This window comes from Acipenser ruthenus, chromosome 20 (genome assembly GCF_902713425.1).
Source record: "Acipenser ruthenus chromosome 20, fAciRut3.2 maternal haplotype, whole genome shotgun sequence".
Taxonomy (NCBI): Eukaryota; Metazoa; Chordata; class Actinopteri; order Acipenseriformes; family Acipenseridae; genus Acipenser; species Acipenser ruthenus.
Window position 1 is genome coordinate 7142207 of NC_081208.1, and position 24382 is coordinate 7166588.

At 40.3% G+C, this 24382-nt stretch overlaps 1 protein-coding gene across 1 annotated transcript in view; it reads right to left on the minus strand.

The window, feature by feature from the left end:
• The window catches only part of LOC117425728 (EF-hand domain-containing protein D2-like), a 37409-nt gene extending 13759 nt beyond the window's left edge, over nt 1-23650 (minus strand). Inside the window, exon 1 of the mRNA XM_058993383.1 lies at nt 23127-23650. Within this exon, the coding sequence (XP_058849366.1) occupies nt 23127-23422 (296 nt within the window). The 5' untranslated portion in view covers nt 23423-23650. The remainder of the gene's footprint in view (nt 1-23126) is intronic.
• Between the last annotated feature and the right edge of the window lie 732 nt (nt 23651-24382).

Consider the following 24382-nt stretch of genomic DNA (forward strand, 5'->3'; position numbering starts at 1 on the left):
CATCCTTTTGCCTTTGAACAGGAGGTAGCTGTGAAATCCCTATAAAAACATGTTCCTCCTTTCCCGTATCACTGGGAGAGCATTGGCCAGGTGTACTGCATTAAAGTCTCAGCGGCACCTAATCTCTTTACAGGCTTTTCTCAAGTGTTTCCAGTTTAAATGCTCCCATTATTTTACACCATGTAATTACAGCTCTTTTTAGAAATGTATAACGTGATTTCATATGGTACTCCCTCGTGTTTCTGGAAAGCTGCCTATTTCTAAAGGCAGTGTCTAGAAATATCCAAGGTTTACTGGCAACATAAATCTAATATTGTAATTGTATTTTTTTCCATTGACTACTTGGATTATATTGTAATTATGGCACAGCTATCCTCGCTACAGCTTTATAAGGGCTTTCCTTCGGGGAGGGGGAAGCATATCAGTGTTGCACAGGCTTCAGTGTGCAATGCTTCACTTTGTGCTTCAGTGCACAGCGCAACACAGACACCTCCTCTCTATTTTAAACCAGCTTCTCTGTAACTGGATTACATGTGACACCTGACAATCTTACAATTGCCAAATAAGATTAAAATGGGACCCCATGTGATCCCAGACCTATTTTAAGGTTACACATTGCTACAAAGTTTATTTTTTTTTATTTTGGAGTTGTTGTAGAAAAGCTATGACACTTATGTAAATAGACCCACTTCCTTGTGCCGAACACAAAAATCAGCACAACATATTACACAAGAAAATGTATTTTTGAGGGTGACACCATACGTGACACCAACATGCATTACAGTCTAGAAACTTGTCATGCATACAACATTTTATTAAGCCATTCAAAAACACACCTTTGCAGTCTTCCACAGTGAAATCCTTATGGTCACGGGCACATTCTTCTGGGGTTTTTGTGTGTTTAGGATTTTTTTTTACATTTCGCCACAATTTGCAGTTCTGTTTTAAATTCCACAAGCGTTTAAATACTCCCTATCGAACTGTAATATAGCTTTAAATCTCACGAGCAAGAACAATCCTTTGTTTCTAATTGTAATCTCGCTTTAAATCTCACAAGCGTGTACAATCCTCCAATAGAAATGTAGGAATTTGCTGCCATTCAGTCAGGGCTGGCGTCAGCACCCGGGCAACCCGAGCAAGCGCCGGTGGCCCCCGATGCCAGAGGCCCCCGATGCCAGAGGCCCACACACATACCGAAATAAAATTGCAAATATGAGTAAATGTACGATTGCTGTGTCAGCTATCCTACTCAAGCAGCCTTTAGGGCTAGAAAGGTTTAGTTTTCACTAAACTAAACTAAACTGTATGCATGCAGTTTCAGATCTCCCTTTTCCCTTAGTCCCACCTCTTCTCATTCCCTATTGGCTTTCTCCTTCCTCCCCAGTTGAAAGCCCCAGAAAGCTATTGGCCGATCTCGACATTCTATTTTACAAATGTGCCAATTAAAGACATTCAATCAAGATAACAATCAAGGCTTTCATTTGACAAGAGTTTTGGTTGCGCCTCATTATCATAACGGCTATTCGAATTATACGATTTTAAAAACCATCCAAAATGGAACCTCCAAATAAAAAGAACACACATCTGGATGTCAGAAACGGAAGGAAAAGACTACAAAAAAAGAATCTAAAAGAACTGCAATCAAGCTTATAAGGGTTATCTCTGGTCGCAGAGGTCACAAGAATGATTGAATGCCTTAGCTCTCCTTTTATTTTTATTTTTTTAATTGGACAACTCATGTCTTCAGATATGTCCGGTTTAGCGAGGGACTACTAATTAAATCAAAAATATGAAAACCTTTTTGATATCATTTTTGTTTTTGATTTGGGGGGTGAAGGTGGGGTGAGGGGGGCACAAAAACCTGGTGCTGGCCCTGTACTCAGGAGCCGGGGTGGGTTTAAAGTATTCAGAACGAATCAATGCGAGATACAAGTCAGGAAGGAGGGACATTCTCCAGCTGCACTGGGAACGTTTTTTTTTTGTAGTTTTTATTTATTTACTTACTTCACGGGGAAAGGGGTGAAGTCAACATGAATTGAGTAACCATTTTCAGTGCTTTTATGGTGCTTATTGGATATAAACCAAAAATCAGCCCTAATTATAGTATATTACCAGCCCTGTCAGGAATTTGATTGGGGCTGCACCTTCGCTCCCTTGTACATTGTAAATGATGTAACAGCAACAGCATGTAATCTATGTTATATTTACCAAAGCTGGCCAAAGAATATTATTTGAACCTGTCTGCCTGAGCTGGTGCTAGATTTAAGGGGGAGGGGGGGCATTGACACTTTTCATCAAGCATTGATATTTTGACTCGACCCCTAAATCCCTTAGGAAGTCAGCGTAGGTCTCAGAGGCGGCAGTTTAATCTTTCTGTCCTTGCAGTGCTTAGAATCTACCCTCCAATCAGGGCAGGGAGACATTCCACCCATTCCAAGCTTTCCTGAGGGTGTGTGGGGGGGGGGGGGATTGTTTAGAGAAACAAGAAATTGTTTTATAATTTACTCAAGGAGACAGGGACAATGGCTACTGGTTTTAGCACTACTCCTCTACAAAGCTTTAAAGCCTTTTGCATGCAAAATTTATTTCACAGAAACAAGACAAAACAGTCAACTGGTAAACAATTAGAACAAACCAGTATAGTTATTTAAATATTTATTCCTTCACAAACAGGTTACATTTTAGGCTAATATACAATACTTTGGTGTCAAATTTCACCATTAATTTCCGGTTTTAATAATCACGCGCAAATAATGCTTGAGAGGAAATATCGCGGCTAACGTGAATAGGAGAAACTGCCTAGAAGTAGTTTCTCTGTGCATTAATGATTCAGACAATTGCTTGCATCATCAGTGATGAAGGTTCAGTTCGCCGGTTTAGGATCAGATGATACAGACTCCGCAGTCTGATTGAGTAAGCTTTCCTGTTGTTACGCTACAATCTATATTTTGGATATATCTCTATATATATATAGGGAGAGAGAGCTTGTAACTTTTTTTGTATTGAATATTTTAATGTTATAGTGCTACTTTGGGTGTTAATTTATTTTCCCAGCTCTACTTTGCATTATAAAGTTTAGCATACTGTAGATAGGAAACTGGTAGAATTATATTATATTTGAGCGAAGGGGACATAGAAACCAATATATGTGTACTCCAACTCAACATCAGCCGCGAGTCATATTCCAAAAAACCTTTTCATCCTGCCTGCTGGACAAATGACCTGAAGCATCGATTCCCTGCCAGAAGACATGACTGGAACTCACAGAGCTATCAGCAGGTCGTTAAAACAAACAAGGCAGTTTCAGGGCACTGTTCACTATGCTAATCACTGCAGACAAATCAACAGAGCACTAATGCTGATTGCATACTGCAGAAAGTTCAGGAATTTGTCGCTAACAATATGCATGAACTTTCTCTGCCATGAACCTCTATTCATTTTATAGGTCTCAAATGTGTAGTTTTGAAAGAAACACATGTTTTCATTTAAAAACAAGATCTGGTACTGCACTAGGTTTAAAGAAAACTCCGGGAAACCCTGCTTGTAGACCGTCTTGTATTTCCTGGGTCGTAGTGACCTTAAGAGTGAAATTGTCCCCACCCTTTCACTGGCTTCTTTCCTGTCAATAACCAATCAGCTACTTCCCCTACTGACTGGCATGCTTTCAGCCAATAACATGAAGACACGGCTCAGGGAGTACAAGTGTAAACAGATAACCCAAGGCACGGAAACTGAGAGTTTCCTTAACCCTAAAGTAGTACGAGATATCACCAGATAACATAAACTGCATGTGTGCTGTAGCATGTGTTTATTTCACAACTGCACAATTCAGACATGCAGTATGGAGGTAATGGAAGTGCTTTTATGGAATTATTCTGTTAGCTAAAATTACTTTAAACGATCACTCCCTTAACTGTGATTCTGTACAGATGTATGGGAACTGTACTGAGGTCATGATGCTTCTAAACAGCGAGACTGGGTAGAAGCTATCAGTCACACAGCACTAATATACAAAATGGTACAGGAAAGTTGTCATGTAATGTGCTTCACATTGTCCCACTGAGGGGCGCTGTTGTTTACAAAATGCTTGAGAAAGTCGTTATTTGTGACGGTGGTATTTATTGCGTTTAGTGCCTCTTAGTGATTCATATGGGAGGTTGCTCAGTTCCTCTTATTACTTTTATTGACCAAAGAATAAAGTAGACACTTTATCACAGTGAGGCAATATCCGAGACTGTTATTACAGTCAGGAGAGCACTGTGACATAGTGGAAATAACTGAGGCTATTATTGACCTTGCCGTTGTATGGGCTTCTCTTCTTCGGACTAGTCGAGCCAAGTAACCATAAAGTCAATTCACAAACGCCCATAATGCTCTTGCATTACCAGACTGAAGCTAAAATTGCTAATTTCAACTCATGTCAGCACCACCATCAGCCTTCAAGCTGTTATGTCTAGAGTCGTCTCCATAGATTAAATAAACGGTCTAGTACTGATAAAAAAAAAAAAAAAAAAAAGAAAAATAAATCACAAACTGCAGACTCCTCTGTGCTAGAGTTCAGTGGATGTTGTCACGCTCTGGCCCTCTGGAGTATAAAGGCCAGCCCTACAGGTGTCTGCAATGGGAGTCTTATTATCAGTTATAAATTTGCCAGGTCAAAACAGCTAAATACCTAGAGTTCCGAATCAGTGGAGGGTCGTTTAGCGGAGGGTCATTTTTTTCAGGAAATCTGAGGTCAGTTAAATCAAGAGAATGGGAAAAGGAAATGTCTTGAACTTCCTCAATCAAGATCTCATTTTCAAACAACCAAACCCCAAGCATAGGCTAGTGGTCAAATAGAAATGACATACTGTATTAGTGTAGACTCTTGATGCTTGGCTACACCTGTTTTGAGCTGAAAGGGCTACAGTAATAACCACATTTCCCAGTTAGGGTTACTTTAAAAATGTAGGTTTGGAAGGATTGTAGTTGGGTCGTTAGGTTGGAAACATTGATGTTATGAAGATGTTTTCTGCTTTGGATTCAGGTATTGAAAATAGCACTGGTACGCTCAGTTTCTTTGGTTTTAATAAAACTACAAGAAAGTACAGTTAAGCGAGCATAAAAAACATTTGAAACAGGGTAACAGCAAGCCAATAATTCTCAGCTCATCTTGTTTTTCACTGTCTCTGGAGCAGCTCATTCTGTCTGTGCTGCTCTCTGATTAGAAAGAGTCTTGTAGAACGAAACTTACAGGCGAACACAAGAATACAATCAGGTATCAGCAAACAGCTTTCAAACTAAGAAATTAATGGAATACAAATACAAAATTAAATGAAATTCCTGAGGAAATACAAACTCTTTCAACACTGCAGTTAATTATTAATGCACCACTGCAGGTTTCTAAAGAGGTCAAGAAAAATTAACTAGAGTTAAGAATTGTAGTGCAATCTAGGAAAAGAATTGATTCACTCTGCCCCTATATGAATTTATTTAAAGAGGTACTGGCTTCAAAAGAAGAGTCCTAGTGCCAGGACTAAACAGCCTTCCTCCAAACAAGCTCAAACTCCGAGAACAGCAGGAAAAAAAATATACTGGAAAAACACATCCTACCAAGAATGACTCCACAACTTCATAAATGTTCAAACAGAACTCGGTCTGGTTCGTTTTGTTTCAAACAATGTATCAGTGTACTTGCTGTTCACACTTATCTGCGAGCAAAGGGACCGAGTTTGTTTGGATGCAATGGAGTTTTCAAGCAAACTCGGTTCGTTTATAGGATATGTGAACCAGATATTTACAATATCCTGCAAGGCATATTGAAAGATGGCAGCTATTGATGTATTGCTCCGGTTTTTAATATAGCGTGTTTTAGTCTTACATATTGCTGTGGAAGAAAAGCACTGGGGGAGCACTTCACTAATTTAATTAATACATGTATTGAATACCTATAACCTATAGTATAGGAGAATAATGCAGTTTAGGTAATTCTGCACCTGAATTAGAAGGTATTTGGTTAATAAATCGCATGACTTACAAGCCAATATGGAATTGATCAATTTTAAAGATTTTATATAGATTTCAATCTTGTGCATAAGAGCTATGACTGTAGGCTTCACGCCTCCCCATTTACACTTGAATATAAAAATATAAATATGAATATGAATATAAAAAATTGCTAAGAAAATAATAAGGTTTACAATAAACAAAATATCACTATTACAATTTGCATTGAAATACCATCTAATGTCCTCATACGTCAATTCTGGCAGATCTGAACTTTCTATAGATAACCAAGTTGTTGTTTTTTAGCTTTACTTGTTTCCTCAGAATATGAACTAAACTACGCGAAAAATGTTTACTTCCGAGTCAGGTTACCTTGTATAGTTTGTTTCCTATGTGCAATAGGACCGAGTTCAGCAGTTGTTATTCACGCTTCAATCCAAACTGTACCGAGTGCAGACCAAACCATCTAAACAGACCCAGTGTGAACACAGCCTAAGACAAACATCGGGAGCCAAAAATAAACCCAGCCACAGCCGTCTAAACACCCTCCCTTAATTGTATTCAATTTCATGTTTTGCAAACACAAACACCTTGAGATGAGTCAGCTTGCTTGCAGGTGTGCCTTGAGACAGCATGTCTGAATCACCTACACTATCTAAACAGGGCAATGAAATGAGCATTAGTATTCCGACAGCCTGCTGGTGTGTGAAGCTATAATCATGATGAAACTGCAATCACGTCACATTATTTCAAGATTACACTACTGCAAATTACTAGCAGTGACAAACACAGACAATTTAAAGGCAACTAAGAAGTAAATTAGATATACTTCCATTGTGCATCTGCTCCTTAACGCTGGTCCCATGTTGAAGACTAAAGGGTTCTTAGAAGTTGATGTTAGAATAATACACAGATAAGCACAGAGTTTTGGTACAAAATAATTTAGAATTTTGCTGTGCAAGTATAAAGACAATTATCTAAAAGCATGTGGTCTCTATGAAACACCACCAATAAAGTCATGTTGCCTCATTTATTTTGTTTTTTATTTGCAAACTCTTATTGGGCTGGGGGTCAGCAGGCAACAGTATTCCATCCACTTGAACTGCTACAGATCAGCCCGCAGTGTTTACAAGAATAAATAATTCACACATAATAAGTTATGAATCAACTGGAAAACACATTTCTCAATTTTTTTTTTCTTCAGGGGTGCATTTGCCAGGAGAAAAAAAACCTCAAATAAACACTGAAGTGAATCCAGATCATGGTCCCTCCTGCAACAATGCTCCCACAATAAGCCATTCGGATTCACTGAAATGTTTACTGTATAAGAGAGATTCTGTTTCTCCTGGTGAATGCTGCAGAGTAGAGCTGACTGGAGTGGCTGCTGTACCTGTGGTGGAGCAGCCACTGCTGAGCTCACAACATCTCTAGAACTCAACAGATAGAAGGGACCGTATACTTGAAAGCCAAAGCAATGCATTAATCCAATAATGAAGAAGCATCACCCAGCATTTCCCTTGGGAACCAGGTCCTGTTGCTTGGTTATTCTATATATTGTGCTGCAGACTGTGGTCCTAAAACTAATTGTGAACAGTTGATACAAACTACAGTAAATGCAGAGAGTTTATCCCATCTCCAGTCAATGTGGAGAAAGAGAGCCATGTATATGTTGTCTGAGTTGATGATTAGTGTTCAGGCTATGATAAGTTGGGATACCAGATCGTGTAGAACAGTGGTTCTACAAGTTGTGTGTGTTTCTCATAAGGTTGAGGGCAATCAGGCCCCTGATAAAGGTGCTCTAAATTGATCGCACTTCTCCTGAAAGCATTATGTTTACTAATAGGAGTTGTTCATGCAGCTATAAGGGAGGAACAATGTAATTAACACCAAGCTCCTGATCATTTAAGAAGGACTTGAAGTTGTGAAATGAACTGGGTGCAGGGCTCGTGTTAGTTTCAAGCCATGCTACTAGCATGGTTCCAGAATGTAGCATACAAAAGAACAGACAATGTGCAGACCCACCCATTCAGAAACCACAGAGACACTGAAAAGTTAACTATGTTATACTGTATGTTATAAGCTGTTGGATTGTGGGTGCTAGGGTGTGGAACATGTGTTACTCATTTTATCACTCTGACAGCTTGAATACAACATATCTTGAAATCCCTGAATTATCTTCTCTTTCAAAAATGTTTAAAAAAACTTTAAGAAACTACTAATATATCACAAAAGTTGAGTGGTGCCTTAAACATTATCAGAATGACTGGTTGGGGTATTTGCCCATTTTACTTTTACTAAAATTGATTTTTGCAATTATGTCAGCCAAGGTTTTGTTGTACCGGTATTATGAGTATTCCTAGCTACTAGTACATGCATACAAATATATAATATAGGGATTTTTTGTATAATATTTACAGTAATAAATATTCTCTGTAAATGTGTGATTCTCTATTGTAATTTCTGCTTAGATTTTTATTTGCCATGCTTACTAACTATTCCAGCAAAAGCTGCTACGACACGACATCATGCCTGGAGCACTGTAACACTGAACAGAGCTGTATGTGCTTGTGATGTTTAACAGGTACAACTCTCTCAAGGAGTCAAAGGATTCAAATATCACTTGATAGAACTGCTTCTCATCCCTTCATTTATTGCATGTATTTGTAGAAGTGTGCAAGGTATCTCACTGTTAGAAAAGATGTAATCTTGAGCAAGTTTGTCTGTTAAAAGAGACATCCTACACATGACATATTAACTTATAATAATATCACAAAAAAAGACTGTACTCATGAACTACTATTAAACACAAAAATGTCTGTTTTTTGGTTTTTTTTTACTTTAGAACTGAGCCGTATGTTCTTTTCCGAGGACTTCATTGATACACAGGATAAGACAAATTCTCAACAGAGATACGTTGTTGTCTCTTCAGTGATTAGTGAAAATGGTACAACACTATTTGATTATCAACACAGAAACCTGGTGTGCAGTGTGCTAATTCACTAGCCTTTCATGCCTTTAACCTTTGGAGGCCTGGGTTCAAATCTAGCTACTCTGAACACAAAGGCAATTGGTTTAGCAATTTTCCACTTTGTCCCGGTGGACTTTTGTCCAGATTATCATACGACTGAGCTCGACAGGGGGATGTTCAGGTCAGGGCTGTGCTCTCTTGCTCGCAGAGCTGTGAGGGGAGGCTCTCATGGTGACTGTCTGCTGGCAGAGTGCTTGACTGAAGCCAGTGCCATTGTCCCTCACCTATCACGATCCCCAACGTCTCAGGCTGCAAAGGTTTAAACGTTTAAACAGTAAATCAAAATAGAAATCATTATGTAGTATTTTACTAAATGTTCAACCAGAAATGTCTGGTTTTCTGAAGATTTGTTTTGCTTCCCCTACAGTTTATCATTTATAGAACCTTAGTAAACCACTGTAATTGCATGCTGTATGTGATAAACCATTTAAAAACTGAAATAAATGCAAAGATGACAATAAATAGTAAATCAAATCTACTGCGAACACTGACAGGTTTATACAGGCGCTGCTAACACTGACAGGTTTATACAGGCGCTGCTAACACTGACAGGTTTATACAGGCACTGGTAACACTGACAGGTTTATACAGGCGCTGCTAACACCGACAGGTTTATACAGGCGCTGCTAACACTGACAGGTTTATACAGGCGCTGCTAACACAGACAGGTTTATACAGGCGCTGGTAACAGCAAACGGTTTGATTTTCAGAGCTCTAAAAGAAGAAGATGACAGTCAGTCATTAACACAATTCTAAAATAAAATAAGAAAAAACTTGAAACAGACCATGAAGCATATTCTAGCAAGGCCAGCGGTTCAGCAAAGCAGTTGTGCGTGGGTCACAGAAACACAAGTTACAATTCAGGCAATTGTGGTGAGTGACTCCAGAATAGACACAAAACAGACAAAAATATACAGAACTGCCAGTTGCAATTCTGTCAATAAGAGTTTGCACAAGCAGCTACAGCGAGAGCGCATTGATTGGACCCAACGTGTCTGCAAGGTGTTTAAGTTGCAATGAATTTATAATATATTCATGCCACTTTTATGATATGGAATAAACTTCAAATAATTAATGAAAAAAATGTAGCCTTACACTGCACACACACCGCTGCACAAGGCTTACACCTGTATTGACTAAACCGGTAAAACCACAATTCCAAATGTCAGCAAAAAGAGTAAAAAAATATTGATCATTTGTTTAGTCTTGATTTAGTCTGCCACCCCCCACCGCTTTACTGGGAAGAAAATAGTGGTACATGTATGTCTTTAAAAATCTAAGAAACAAAAAGCAGAGAAACAGAACCAGTAACTACTGGATCAAGTTGCAATTCATGGGAGTTAAAACAGGACTTTAAAGAATTGTTGATCCTTGAAAATTTAAAAGCCCCCCAAGCGAGGCTGCTTTTTGCTGCAACTCCAGAGGGGGAGAAGGATTTGAAAGGCTTCAAGGCTCAAAGCACGTGCAGGCACTGAGAAACCAGAGGGTTAATTAGCAGTGAGGCCTTTTCAGAGCGAACAATAATCCCATATCGACACTGACTGCTGCACTGGGATCCAGCTGTCTGCTGCTGAACGGTTTGCCTGCAAGAACACGAGGCAGGAAGAATGACATGATAATTAAATTACCTCCCGTCGGCAGGACAGCAGGCCAGTTTAACACGACGTTCTGTTCTGTCTGGGTTCGGTCTATCCACTTGCTTTGTTTTTGTGTTATGTTGTAGCCACTCGCTGTCCTAGGACCCGATATTGTAGACTACTGAGGAGTTCTTAGCCAATTAGACTGCCATAAACCACATTCTTGACATCAAGCCCACCATTTTGTGTTGAAACAGCGGTAAGACTCATGGCACCCGCTTTAAAAAAAAAAATCATACCCCTGCCATTCAACTACTGTCAAAACTGTGACATTATAAACCGATCATGTATCTCAGCCCCTTAACAGAATTCCCTTCATCTGCCGTTCCCCTATCTTGAATGAAAGCTCCCATACAGTATTAGGATTAGCAGGATTTCAATAAATAGGTAAATCACGTTTTAGTCCTTGCCTGTTCGCTTCTACTGGTGCATACAGGGATGGAAATAAGACTCCCATTGTATAGCAGTTTGAAATAAGACTCCCATTGTATAGCATTTCATTCCCGGTTTTACTAGGAGATTAATAGATCACACCTGAGCTGGTAACCTATACACTGTGGCTAATCAAGCTTGTAGTAAAACCTAGAATGGGTGAAACTGCTATGTTAGGGAGTCTCATTTTCATCCCTAGCCTATATTCCTGCATAAATTTAGCATTCTATGACCGTTTAATAATCTATCATAAAGCTGTGGTTAATGATTACTTGTTAGTTTTTGTATTTGCAGAGAAAGTATGGTGCAATGGCTGCTGCCAAAAGTGCTTGTTCCTAGACTTTGAACTGCACAGTCTGACAATAAACTGACAATGAGAACTCGGGCACCGGCGGAGATGCAAGGCTCATCTAATTAGGCATGATTGAGCCGGCTCCTAACAGTCAAACAGGTATTCCACGAGCAACGACACACTCTCACATGAGCAGCTGCAAACGGGTATTCCATGAGCAGAGACACACTCTCACATGAGCAGCTGCAAACGGGTATTCCACGAGCAGAGACACACTCTCACATGAGCAGCTGCAAACGGGTATTCCATGAGCAGAGACACACTCTCACATCAGCAGCTGCAAACGGGTATTCCACGAGCAGAGACACACTCTCACATGAGCAGCTGCAAACGGGTATTCCATGAGCAGAGACACACCCTCACATGAGCAGCTGCAAACGGGTATTCCATAAGCAGAGACACACTCTCACATGAGCAGCTGCAAACGGGTATTCCACGAGCAGAGACACACTCTCACATGAGCAGCTGCAAACGGGTATTCCATGAGCAGAGACACACTCTCACATGAGCAGCTGCAAACGGGTATTCCATGAGCAGAGACACACTCTCACATGAGCAGCTGCAAACGGGTATTCCACGAGCAGAGGCACACCCTCACATGAGCAGCTGCAAACGGGTATTCCACGAGCAGAGACACACTCTCACATGAGCAGCTGCAAACGGGTATTCCATGAGCAGAGACACACTCTCACATGAGCAGCTGCAAACGGGTATTCCATGAGCAGAGACACACTCTCACATGAGCAGCTGCAAACGGGTATTCCACGAGCAGAGACACACTCTCACATGAGCAGCTGCAAACGGGTATTCCACGAGCAGAGGCACACCCTCACATGAGCAGCTGCAAACGGGTATTCCACGAGCAGAGACACACTCTCACATGAGCAGCTGCAAACGGGTATTCCATGAGCAGAGACACACTCTCACATGAGCAGCTGCAAACGGGTATTCCACGAGCAGAGGCACACTCTCACATGAGCAGCTGCAAACGGGTATTCCACGAGCAGAGGCACACTCTCACATGAGCAGCTGCAAACGGGTATTCCACGAGCAGAGACACACTCTCACATGAGCAGCTGCAAACGGGTATTCCATGAGCAGAGACACAGCCTCACATGAGCAGCTGCAAACGGGTATTCCATGAGCAGAGACACACTCTCACATGAGCAGCTGCAAACGGGTATTCCATGAGCAGAGACACACTCTCACATGAGCAGCTGCAAACGGGTATTCCATGAGCAGAGACACACTCTCACATGAGCAGCTGCAAACGGGTATTCCATGAGCAGAGACACACTCTCACATGAGCAGCTGCAAACGGGTATTCCATGAGCAGAGACACACTCTCACATGAGCAGCTGCAAACGGGTATTCCATGAGCAGAGACACACTCTCACATGAGCAGCTGCAAACGGGTATTCCATGAGCAGAGACACACTCTCACATGAGCAGCTGCAAACGGGTATTCCATGAGCAGAGACACACCCTCACATGAGCAGCTGCAAACGGGTATTCCATGAGCAGAGACACACTCTCACATGAGCAGCTGCAAACGGGTATTCCACGATTAACCCTCATCTTTCAGCCATCTTCACAAACTCACTCACGTCATGAGGTACAGTGAAGCTTATTGGTATTGATGCTCATTGTTTTAACACTGAGGAAGAACAATGAACTGGAGCAGGTTTGTGCAATATAGATACACTAGGATTGTATTTTATTCTGCAGCTAGCGAAGTTAGTGCCCAAGAAACGCAATGGACAATGGCACCCAAGTCACTTCAAAAACGGTGACAGAACTGACATCATCAGGCGTTCACCAATAACCTAACAAAAAAGACCTTAAAACAAACATGCCTGATTTTCTATGTAACATGAAATAAGGCACAAGGTATCGCATTGATTACAGCAGTGTTCAATAATACAATTACTTTTCTGTGTGCAGTCTACTGTACATGCACAACACACTGCAATAATAAAAACACAAGAAAGCTGTAAACATGCACTAATCGGCTGTATGACTAATTAATGTGAGTGATATTAACCAGAATACGACCCATTGTATTTCAATGTGGTGATCAGGAGTGGAGGGTGATATTAAGCAGGTCTGACAGTGTATCGCGCTGTTTGAAGCAGTAGTAAAAGCAGCCGGTATCAGCATTTATAATCATCATGCTGCAGCAGTCCATTCTGTTAGTCGCTTACAGCTCATTCCCACCATTCAGCACACGAATCCAGCCAGTTTAGTGCAGGGCTCTCATCGCTATGCAGTGTGCGAGGCAGCCTCTCATGTGGGGCTATTGGAAATGCAAGTCACAAGCAGCACAGCAAGAAGGGAATGCTTGCCATAGACACCCATTGCTTCAAGCCACCTTTTGTTTTCATTTCTCCTTCACAAATGGGTTTTGGCCCTTGAGAAGGTACAGATAATGGCAACTTGAAAATCCTGAGACGCAAAAGAGATTAAAATAAATAGATCATTCACTGCAACATTAATTTCCACTGGCACAGCTGGAAATACACAATTAGAGTAGAGCTGTAGCATCCTGATCTATTGCTGTAGGCACAATGGAAACCTGTAGTAACATGCTATCTTACTCTCAATCAGTTGTGCTAAAGAATGTCCCAAGGGTTATCACAACTGGGTTCAAACCAGCATCCCGATTCGTTGTTCCAAAAATACCAATTTGACTAATTAAAAAGCAAGAAACCCTGAAAACATGCATGTGCTTGTAATACAACGAGACTCCCAACAGAGCACCAGGGCGTGTATCAATCAAGGAATGTTTGAGGCAAAATACTCATTAATAACCATTTAATTACTGCATATTTTCATACAATTGTCCAAGTCAAATTTTTGTGTATGCGTTTTAGTTTATAGTTTTAGTTTTTATATGTTACCGTTCGGATCAAACAAATTTGAAAATGTCTTGCAGTGTAAAAAATATAAAAAGCCAGTCAATTTCCGTCACTGTTATTCACAGGAGTCAAAGTTAACTGCACAAAATGCTTGACGGTTAGCACTGCGAGCTGTCATCTAGTCCAGTGTTTATTTAAAAGTTACTTCAAGAGGTGCTTTAACAAAGTCATGCTCAGCAGATAGCGGGTCCTGCAGCCCATTAGCAGCCATCTGCTGCTGAAAGGAAGCACTGCCCTAGGAGATGTGGGCACACTGCTGCAGACAGCCACACAGAGGGGAATGAAGGAAGATTGCGTGATGCATTTGAAAGACTGAGTGATGTATTTGTCTCGCAGCAGTAACTGGGGATCAATACCGAGCAACAGCCTAGCACAACAATGGCCCGGCGACAGCAGCTTCAGTTGATTGGATAATAGTCTTTTTTAAAGATATCTGATTGGCTATTTAGTAGTAGGCCTGAATCTTTCAGAGCAATTCTCTCAATTAGCAACAGCCCCATAAAGAGATTTCACCACAGGATAAAAAAAACCAAATCTCTTGTTTGTATCAGCTTCATAGGAAATGTTCAATTTCTAAAGGCCTGGTTAACTAAGCTCTAGTTCCAAGTTTGTACCGCTTTCCTAAAAGTAAATAAAACAAGCTGTATTGTTATGAAATAAAGGCAAATACTGACTTTGGGACTTAGATGTGCTTCTAAGGATTAATGACATCTGTTTCAGCAGAAGGCCTTGTTCACAGCCCAGTTTGTTGAGGTAGTTTAGTCTATAGACACAAGCTACTACATGCAAGCTACTACATGCACACAGTAGGACTTGTTTACCGTGACAGCAAAGAAGTTAAAGCAAAGTATTTGTCTACAGACCATGTCTTTTAAAAGCAGTCTTACAATAACTGTGGACTATTAGAGTGGCAATGTGCCACAGCGAAGGGGAACATTTTGCCAGACTTCACAACTTTGCTCTAAAGCTACACTCAATCTAATTCAAATCCCCTCTGTAGTGACGGCCTGGCATTACAGCAGGGGAATCCTGCACTACCCTTCAATTCTGATTCAGCATTTTGAGATTACGAATGGTTTGACCTAGGTACTTTTTCACATGCATGTGTGGCCTACTATACAGTGACTTTAACCTAAAAAAACAAGCTCATCTGTTTCTTTTAAACCTGCTGCCTTGCAACTAAAGTGCTGGATGAATGATTAGCATGCTAAAGAGGCTGGGCAATGGAAAGAAATCGTTTAAAGAAGCTGTTGTCTTTTCCCTTGCGCTGGACCCACAATCCCAGTTGTCTGCCTCCAGCTGTTTGGCTGACAGTCAGCTGATATATCTGCCAGTACTCTTTCTCTCACTCTCCTGTCTCCATTTTCCACACCTTCTCTCTGCTGCATTAGATAGCACATTCTACTGGTAATTGGCAGTTGTGAAATTTGTTGTAATGCAACAAGGATGCAGGATAACTTAAAGTGAACGTATCTCAATTGACCAGCACTGTGTTACTGACTACCAGGGATTCTTGGAGTCTGCTTGATGCAGGACAATGGTAACAAAATCAATACAATTATCAACACCATCGTATTAACACCAGTGATGGTCCACTATAACAGAAATACACCGAATCTCATAATCCAGACTTTCCTGAGTGTCAATAAATACAATCCAGGTGCATTATTATTTAAATGTACTGCTTGGTTATCTATACTGTGGCTGGGGAAACTGAATTTTATTATTTGATCTACCAATGTTAAAAGACAGGTTGTCTAGGTAAGTTTCAAATGCAGTGATACAGAAAAAGAGTTGTATAGTGAGCACAGGATAAACATGCTGATGGTGTTAAACGTTTAACCAAAAAAAAGAGGATTGTTTTGCTTGCATTGAACTACTGCAGAGTGTCAATAAGAGAATGTAAACAAACCGGAAAGCCAACAATGTCTGGTTGGAACCAGAGTGGACAGAAGGGTGTGTGTGGGAATATAGATAGATTGGCTCTGCTATAGATGTATATTCTGATATACATTCATAACATACATCCAGGATATATTTAGCCCATAGTTTATTAATAAGAGTATATTGCAGCTGTGTTTCAAATACAAGAGAAATATAGTAGCCTGTAATTCTCTCTCTTACAACAGATTAATATTCTTTTTCTAACGCAGCGGGACAGAGCTGCCTAATCCCACACAGATGCACATATATAAAAACAAGTTTGAACTGATCATTTTGCATAAATGGAGTGAAGGCATGCATGCAAATGGCTGCTTACTGAAGCGGTCTCCCATTCAAATGAGGAGCGTTCTATACGGTGCAAATTCAAATAATTTCAATAATTTGTGCATAAAAAAAATGGAAAAAAAAGTTGCATCCCAATTGTAGTTCATAGAACTGAATTTTAAAATAGTAAATAAAATAGTAAGTAAGTAACCCCACCTCCACCCCAACCCCCTCTAAAAGAAAACTGAATGTAAAGCTATTTACACGTGAAACGTTAAAGTCATTTTATAAAATTCTAACTGCCTACAAATCATTAGCAACATCTGCATTAGGAACACAGGGAGGTGGCTAGAAGAAGCTATTCTGGTTCTAAAATGTCTTTTTCTATTCATTGCTTGCCCAGTAACTGCATTCAATGCACACCAGACTATGAGCAGCTCAAGAGTTTTCTAAGAAAACATTCTCTTTAAATTTCAAGGCTTTTAACACTTCCTCTCAGTATTCAACTCACTAAAACGGTATACCACACAAACATGGAAACACTATGGGCAAGGGCAGAAAAAAAACCCCAGCTCAACTATAAAATAATACAAAAAAAACAACCCAAAAGCATTCTATCAGTACATCTCTGCAGCCATCATCTTCCACTTTGACTTCCGAACAAGCAGACTAATCAGCAGTCTTACACGTTTCTTCTTCAAACCCCTTATATTTGCATTAAAACATTGTACAGCTAACTGCTCAAGGTCTTAAATACTGCAGACAATGCTGCATGTGGTCCAGTTCTTGATGCACCTTTCCTGAATACTTCCCAATACAGTGGCCGCAACTTGTATGCTTGGGATTTTAGTTGTGGGCATGCATTGTATCCAGAAAGGACCTGTTCCCATGCTGGGGTGAGGATAGGGTTATATTTAATGAGTGATAACGTCATTGACCATGCATGCTCTTGCACAAAAGAGATCCTATCCCCAGTGTCTATAAGTGAGCATACTGATACTGGGGGTTTTCTTTGAGTGAATGCCTGTCTTCATGCTGGAGATGGGCAGGGAAACATTCTGCCACTTTGTAGAGCGTACAAAGCAAATTTGTGCCCATGTTGGGATAAGGAAGTGAAGCCAGGATGGAATGGGGCAAAAGGAAGGTCAGCTCTGCAGGTGTCCACTTGATCTTAACAAGCGTATGGCATATATCCCCAGAATCTGATAAATAATGTTTATACCAAGTTTCATGACAATTGGATCAGTGGTTCTCTAGATACACAGTATGCAAAAATGTAAGGGTGACATACAGACGGATTGATGAACAGACAGACAGACAGACGCCTCAATATACTCGGAGAATCCGATACTCAATAACTTATGCTAAAAAATGTTAATAGCAAGATGACAAAGTGGTTCTCCAGATATATGGAAAACTGTGAAGTAGCGAGGGATAATAAGAGCTCTTACTGTAGCTGCACTGGCTGTTTCTTGCTAGTTCTGTAACATTCAAGTTTGTTTTTTTCTAATGAAGTTTTTTTGCATATTTAGCCCAGTGGTAACCAGTTTGTGAATATGGCCCTTAGCTGCTCTTAACAAACTGGTCTGACATCATATTCTGGCTGTCAAACTGCTGGCAGACTTCTATAGTAGCTGTGCATTGCCAACACACGCAGACAGTCCTACATTCTTAAACTGGAGAGGTATTTGTATTCACTGTCTCTTCCAAACCCCACACAGATTAGCACAGCCACGAAGTGCTCAATTAAATACTTCTGCACGAAATGTTTCTTATTCAAAATAAATAACAAGTCCCTGAATGTAGACTAAAACTAGCAAGGTGAAAAAAAAAGGTGATTTTTCTGTGCTCATCTACAGTCTCTAAGGAAGTGTTTCTCTCTGTCTCTTTTCCAAGAACTACACCTAGCCATAGTAAAATGTGTATTCAAATTCAACCTGGATTGGATAAGAAATATCAGAGTTATCTTAATGTACTCATCTTTTTCTTCACTTTCTGTTTCAGCCATAACACCCTAGTGGCTTTTTAAAACTCAGAGGTTTAACGCACCTCTATGGCCTCAATACAGCTTGAATACTGTATGACCTCTAAATATATAAAGTTGCAGAGTGTAACCATTAAACCACCCCCCTGCAACACGCCCAACGGGGGCAAAAAATACAACATTTATCTCTTGTGGTATTTCCTTTGCCCTATACATCCACACTCTGGATTCTGACATGGACCTGAAACTTCTAAGGGTTAAAATCTTACAAGGATGTATGACAAACTGAAAAAAAGAGGAAAACAATTAATATTACTCTTTAACATTTACTTCCTGTGTGTGTTACAGGTAACTAAACCAGCATACACAGTTTCCAATGGGCAGGAAATATTGCAAGAGTCTGGTGTGGTCCTATTACTCCCATTAACATAGAACTATCTTAGTATGCTGCAGCAAGAAAGACTGACTTCACCCACATCCTCCCCCACTAGAACTCCACAATGAATTGCTGTACCGTACTAGTTGCGGCCTGTCTGCCAAATGCACGACCATTTCGCTGTCCACTTTATAACGTGGTTGCCATGGGAAATGAGTTGGCTGTGAACATCAGATTTAATGGCACAGCATTGTAGTACTGTAGTTTGGAAATCAATTTTAAACAGGAGCAAAATGTCGACAATGGCAATAGATAAGCGGGATAAGGGGAGACATTTGTTATGGATTGCTGATGTGCTCATCAGTGGGCACGATGCAGTCTATTTTAAAATAATACTGACACTTCAGAACTCTTAACCTTCCCCTGCTGGATTTGTTTAACAGTAATTTTATCAGTTTCCTTTCTGTTGAGCTTTTAGTTCTGCTTCTTTAGATTTTTTTCCTAACACAACACATACATGCTTCTTTGTGAAGGGGTCACATAGTGTAATTGCCTATCAAGTGACTTTGACTTACAGAACAGAAAGCTATCAGGCAACATAACAAACAGTTGATAAACAATGAGCGGGCATTCTTAATGTGCGTCTGAGTGAACTTTAACCTGTTTCACTAGGACCTCTGCAAGCTGGCATTGCTGTTTCTCAATAGCGTTTTAAAAAGAGAAGGAAGATTACTACAGTAGCCACAAATAGTGCGTCGCCCTATAAGACCTGCCTTTCATGGTAAAGTTTGGCTATGTTAGAAAGAGCAAGAACTTACGGAAAGCATTAGCTACGATACAGCTCCCTAAGATCTTAGAAGGGTAAAATAAGACTACTTAATTACCTTTCTATGACAATCCCATATAAAATGAGCAATAATACAAGTAAAAAAAACACATTCATCTGTATTAAAGACAAAGGTCTGGAAGGTGAACGTGTGCATTGCCATGTGTACAGAATCTTATTTTGCTAAATTTGAGGTACATTTGCCTACTTTGCATTTTTGTATAGTATCACCACTAAACAATATCATTTTTTAATACTGATCACATCTCACAGAAAAACATAATGAATACTCAATAATGTTTTCTTTTCACTGCTCTCTTCAGTTCCAGCAATGCTTGATTAGATCCAGGACTTGAGATAGGTGTTTCCAATCAAATCAAAATGAACATTTGTTGCATGCTACTCAGAGAAACATGAATAATGTGATGACCTAATGGCAGTACCTTCAAATCTGTATTCAGATCACACACAGACCCATCACGCTATGGTCCCAGGTATAAGTACTCCAGCCTGCCTTGTGAAACCAAGACAAATTTCCCTGAAATTACACACAGAAAAGGAAATCCCTGAGGTTAAAATTACAGCCTAACCCTTAACCTTACGGTTTGGAATGGGGAGTTCTGTGTCTAAAATACATTCACAGAGTTTCAGTGATGGAGGCTATTGGCTCCTAGCTTTAAACTGAAATAATGGGTTTCTGTATTCAGTTTTGCTTTCTTTCTTGCTTTGGAAATGCATTTAATTAGTGAAGCAGAGCATCATGGGCAGGGAAAGAGTTAAGAGACTGGAGGAGCTCTCAGGGTAAAGAAATGCAAAGGCTAAAGACAGTTGCTTTATTGTTTTATTTAGCCTAGTGCCCATGCATGCTGACTGATCTAGATGGCTTTAAGGAATATGCATGACCCCCTGTGTGCGGATCCCTTCATCCTCCATAAACCTGTGTGCGGATCCCTTCATTCTGCATAAACCTGTGTGCGGATCCCTTCATTCTTCATAAACCTGTGTGCAGATCCCTTCATCCTTCATAAACCTGTGTGCGGATCCCTTCATCCTTCATAAACCTGTGTGCGGATCCCTTCATCCTCCATAAACCTGTGTGCGGATCCCTTCATCCTTCATAAACCTGTGTGCGGATCCCTTCATCCTTCATAAACCTGTGTGCGGATCCCTTCATCCTCCATAAACCTGTGTGCGGATCCCTTCATCCTCCATAAACCTGTGTGCAGATCCCTTCATCCTCCATAAACCTGTGTGCGGATCCATTCATCCTCCATAAACCTGTGTGCGGATCCCTTCATCCTCCATAAACCTGTGTGCAGATCCCTTCATCCTTCATAAACCTGTGTGCAGATCCCTTCATCCTTCATAAACCTGTGTGCGGATCCCTTCATCCTCCATAAACCTGTGTGCGGATCCCTTCATCCTCCATAAACCTGTGTGCGGATCCCTTCATCCTCCATAAACCTGTGTGCGGATCCCTTCATCCTCCATAAACCTGTGTGCAGATCCCTTCATCCTTCATAAACCTGTGTGCGGATCCCTTCATCCTCCATAAACCTGTGTGCGGATCCCTTCATCCTCCATAAACCTGTGTGCAGATCCCTTCATCCTTCATAAACCTGTGTGCGGATCCCTTCATCCTTCATAAACCTGTGTGCGGATCCCTTCATTCTCCATAAACCTGGACACTACATTCTAAGCAAGTTCTACAGACAGTCTCTGGATAATAGTGTACCAGTAATGGCAGTTACCATTCCAGAAATCCACTGGATGTAAAAAACCTCACCTTTCCAGTTGATCTGCATTCGAAGCAGACCATATAGGGTACAACTGCTAATGCAGAATGAGTAGTTCAGAAATAAAGAGGGGTTTACTATCTGCTCAGATAAGCAAGCAATCAGAGTGGAGTAAAATGCTAAACAAATGCCACACCCTAAGATCTATATCATCAGTCACAATTACTGCTTGAGAACAACGTATGAGCTTGCCACTACTTTAAAAAAATACCTGGAATACCAGTGTGCCAGACAAGTAGTGCATTTAGGCAGAATTTCATTCTGCTTGGCTACAGCGAGACAAGAGCTTGCTGTCAGGAAGTTTAAACCCACTTCTTGTCTCAAACGCAAGCCATGAAGACTCACACATGACTCCAGGATTCTCTAAATTCTGGCCTCAGCCCTTCCAGTCACCAGAATGCAGAATTGAAAAGAACAGCAGCGATAACTTGAAATACTCTTTCTTGAAGTATTCAGTAAATAATAAAAGGTAAAAAAACTAACAGAGGAAAGGCCTTGAAAAAAAACTATAAACTTCTTACTTTAACATATTTCTTAAGTATTCTTTACTGAGACCCTTCCCTCTCTCCCCAAAAAACCTAAAAAAACGACACCCACACCTCCTGTGTCTGTCAATCACCCAGATTTAATGAGCATTGAAACACAATAACAAAATACCAACTACAGCTATGGACAGAGAATCAACGGTTCAATGCGGACTAATATATAGGGACTGGCGGCAGTTCACTGGGCGAGCAAAGTACAAGGAAGCCCTTGTCAACCGCATTGTTGGCAAGGGAACAGTGTACGGTTTCCAAGATTTGTGGGGGTCGGTCTTTATTAAATTGCTAAGTAGTTTAGATTCTGACGGGTTTTTTTTTTTTTTTTTAATCGCACTCCCGCGCACACACTTCATAGACATCAAAAGCCAAACAGAGTTTAGCATATAAATACCTCAAGTGGAATGCTCCAAGATATACTGCTTTATATTTATTGGGATAAGGGGATGCCTATATTATTAACACACAGTGCGCTATAATAATAATAATAATAATAATAATAATAATAATAATAATAATACTACACGTAACTCACTCAGCACACAAACGCAATGATTTGAATCAATCATTTAAGTGCATCTTTTCATTTTGCTTTAGGAAGCGACATTCACAAATTATATTTGAACACAATGTACTTCCCGATTTTAACATAATGAGTCAGCCTGTGCACTGTACTGTTTAAATTCACTTGAGCAGTTTGTAGCCTACATTTATATTTGCCTCTAAGCACACGATTATCATTTCGGTTTTTACAACACCTGCCATATATTTCAGTATTTTATTTGATTAACCACTTCTCCGCAAGCATTATTTTCTGTAGGTTCGCTTAAGCAACAGTGTATAAACGTCACCTGTGCAGTCATTATAGTTTAATGTACGCCTGAAACAGAACTGTGTTTACCTGTGAATTAGTATTTTTTTGTTTTAAAGAAACGTTTATTTATTAGATTTCACGAGTGACAGTGATTGAACAAGTCGGTCACGCTACACATAAACTTAAGCCCCCCCCCCAAGCAAATGCTGGTATCTGAAATAGACAACTCACTGTTTGAACATTTTCTCCATGTCCTTGATTTGCTTCCTCGAAAACTCCTTGAACTCGGTGTAGGGGTTGAACACCTTTTTACTGGGTTGCTGGTGCTCTGCAACCCCATCGTTGATATCCGTCCTGCGCAGCAGCTTAGCCCCCAACTCCGAGTCTGCATTCGCCGTCGCCGGCTTCTCCTCCTCGCTTCGCCCGCCTACCCCATCCTGCGTGCCGGTCAGAGACACCGGCTCCTCCGCTCCTTCTTCGATCTTCAGACGGCGGGTCAGCTTGGATGCTAGCTCGTCAGAAGCCATGGCTTTTTAAAAAAACAGAATTGTTCTCCCGTGGAGAATGAAACGTTACAATGTTTATAAAATATATATATTTAAAACCCCAAGGTCAATATTACTGGTAGTCCAAACCCAAAGCAGTACGGTTGTCCAGCGAGTCATACAGTGCATTAAACTAGTTAAGATCCTTGCTGCCTTAAAGGGACACACTACTGACTGCTTTCTTTGCTAGCCCTCCTATTTCTCGTAATGTAAGCTTGCAAATCACACAATATACTCCCTCGGCCCCGCCCATTAAAGCGACTCACTTATTTATTTTAAATAATACAGTAAATATTTTATATCCGAAAAGCACACGTTATGTCTAACTATTATATATATATAGATGAATAGAATAATCGTAAATTAGTATAATTAAAAATATGTATTTTAACTGGTTTCGCAAAAGTCTAGTTAGAACTATGCTCTTCAGGATCATTCATGAAGCTATACAGTGCATCTGTTCAATTCATGTTTAGCATATGTCCACCACAGCATAGTAAGACCTTGCGTGCATGTACTTTTTTTAAGTATGGATAATCTTTTAAGAAGGGGGTCCACACAAGCAGAGAAGATAGATCTCAGGTTTGTTAAACCGTGTCTGTGTTTTACCTGTTGACCTCTGAAGTCCATTATTATGGAGGAGGGTACAGTAAATTGCCCTTTATTAACCACAACACCATCATATGTGTATTGTTCTTTTGAAGTAAATTCCCACTAATTAATAGCTGAAGGTGCCTGTCGATTAACAACCACAGACTGCCATTCTGTCCAGCTCTCAACAGAGACTACCAACTTTGCTAAAGATACGGTTTTGTAAACTCTTAAGCTCTTTTTTTAAACTGGTGTTTATATGTTTTGCACTACACCTTTTATCAATTTGATCAATCTAAACAACTTTTAAACACAGGTAAGCCACCACTTCTTCCATCTTTTCCTGAGCAA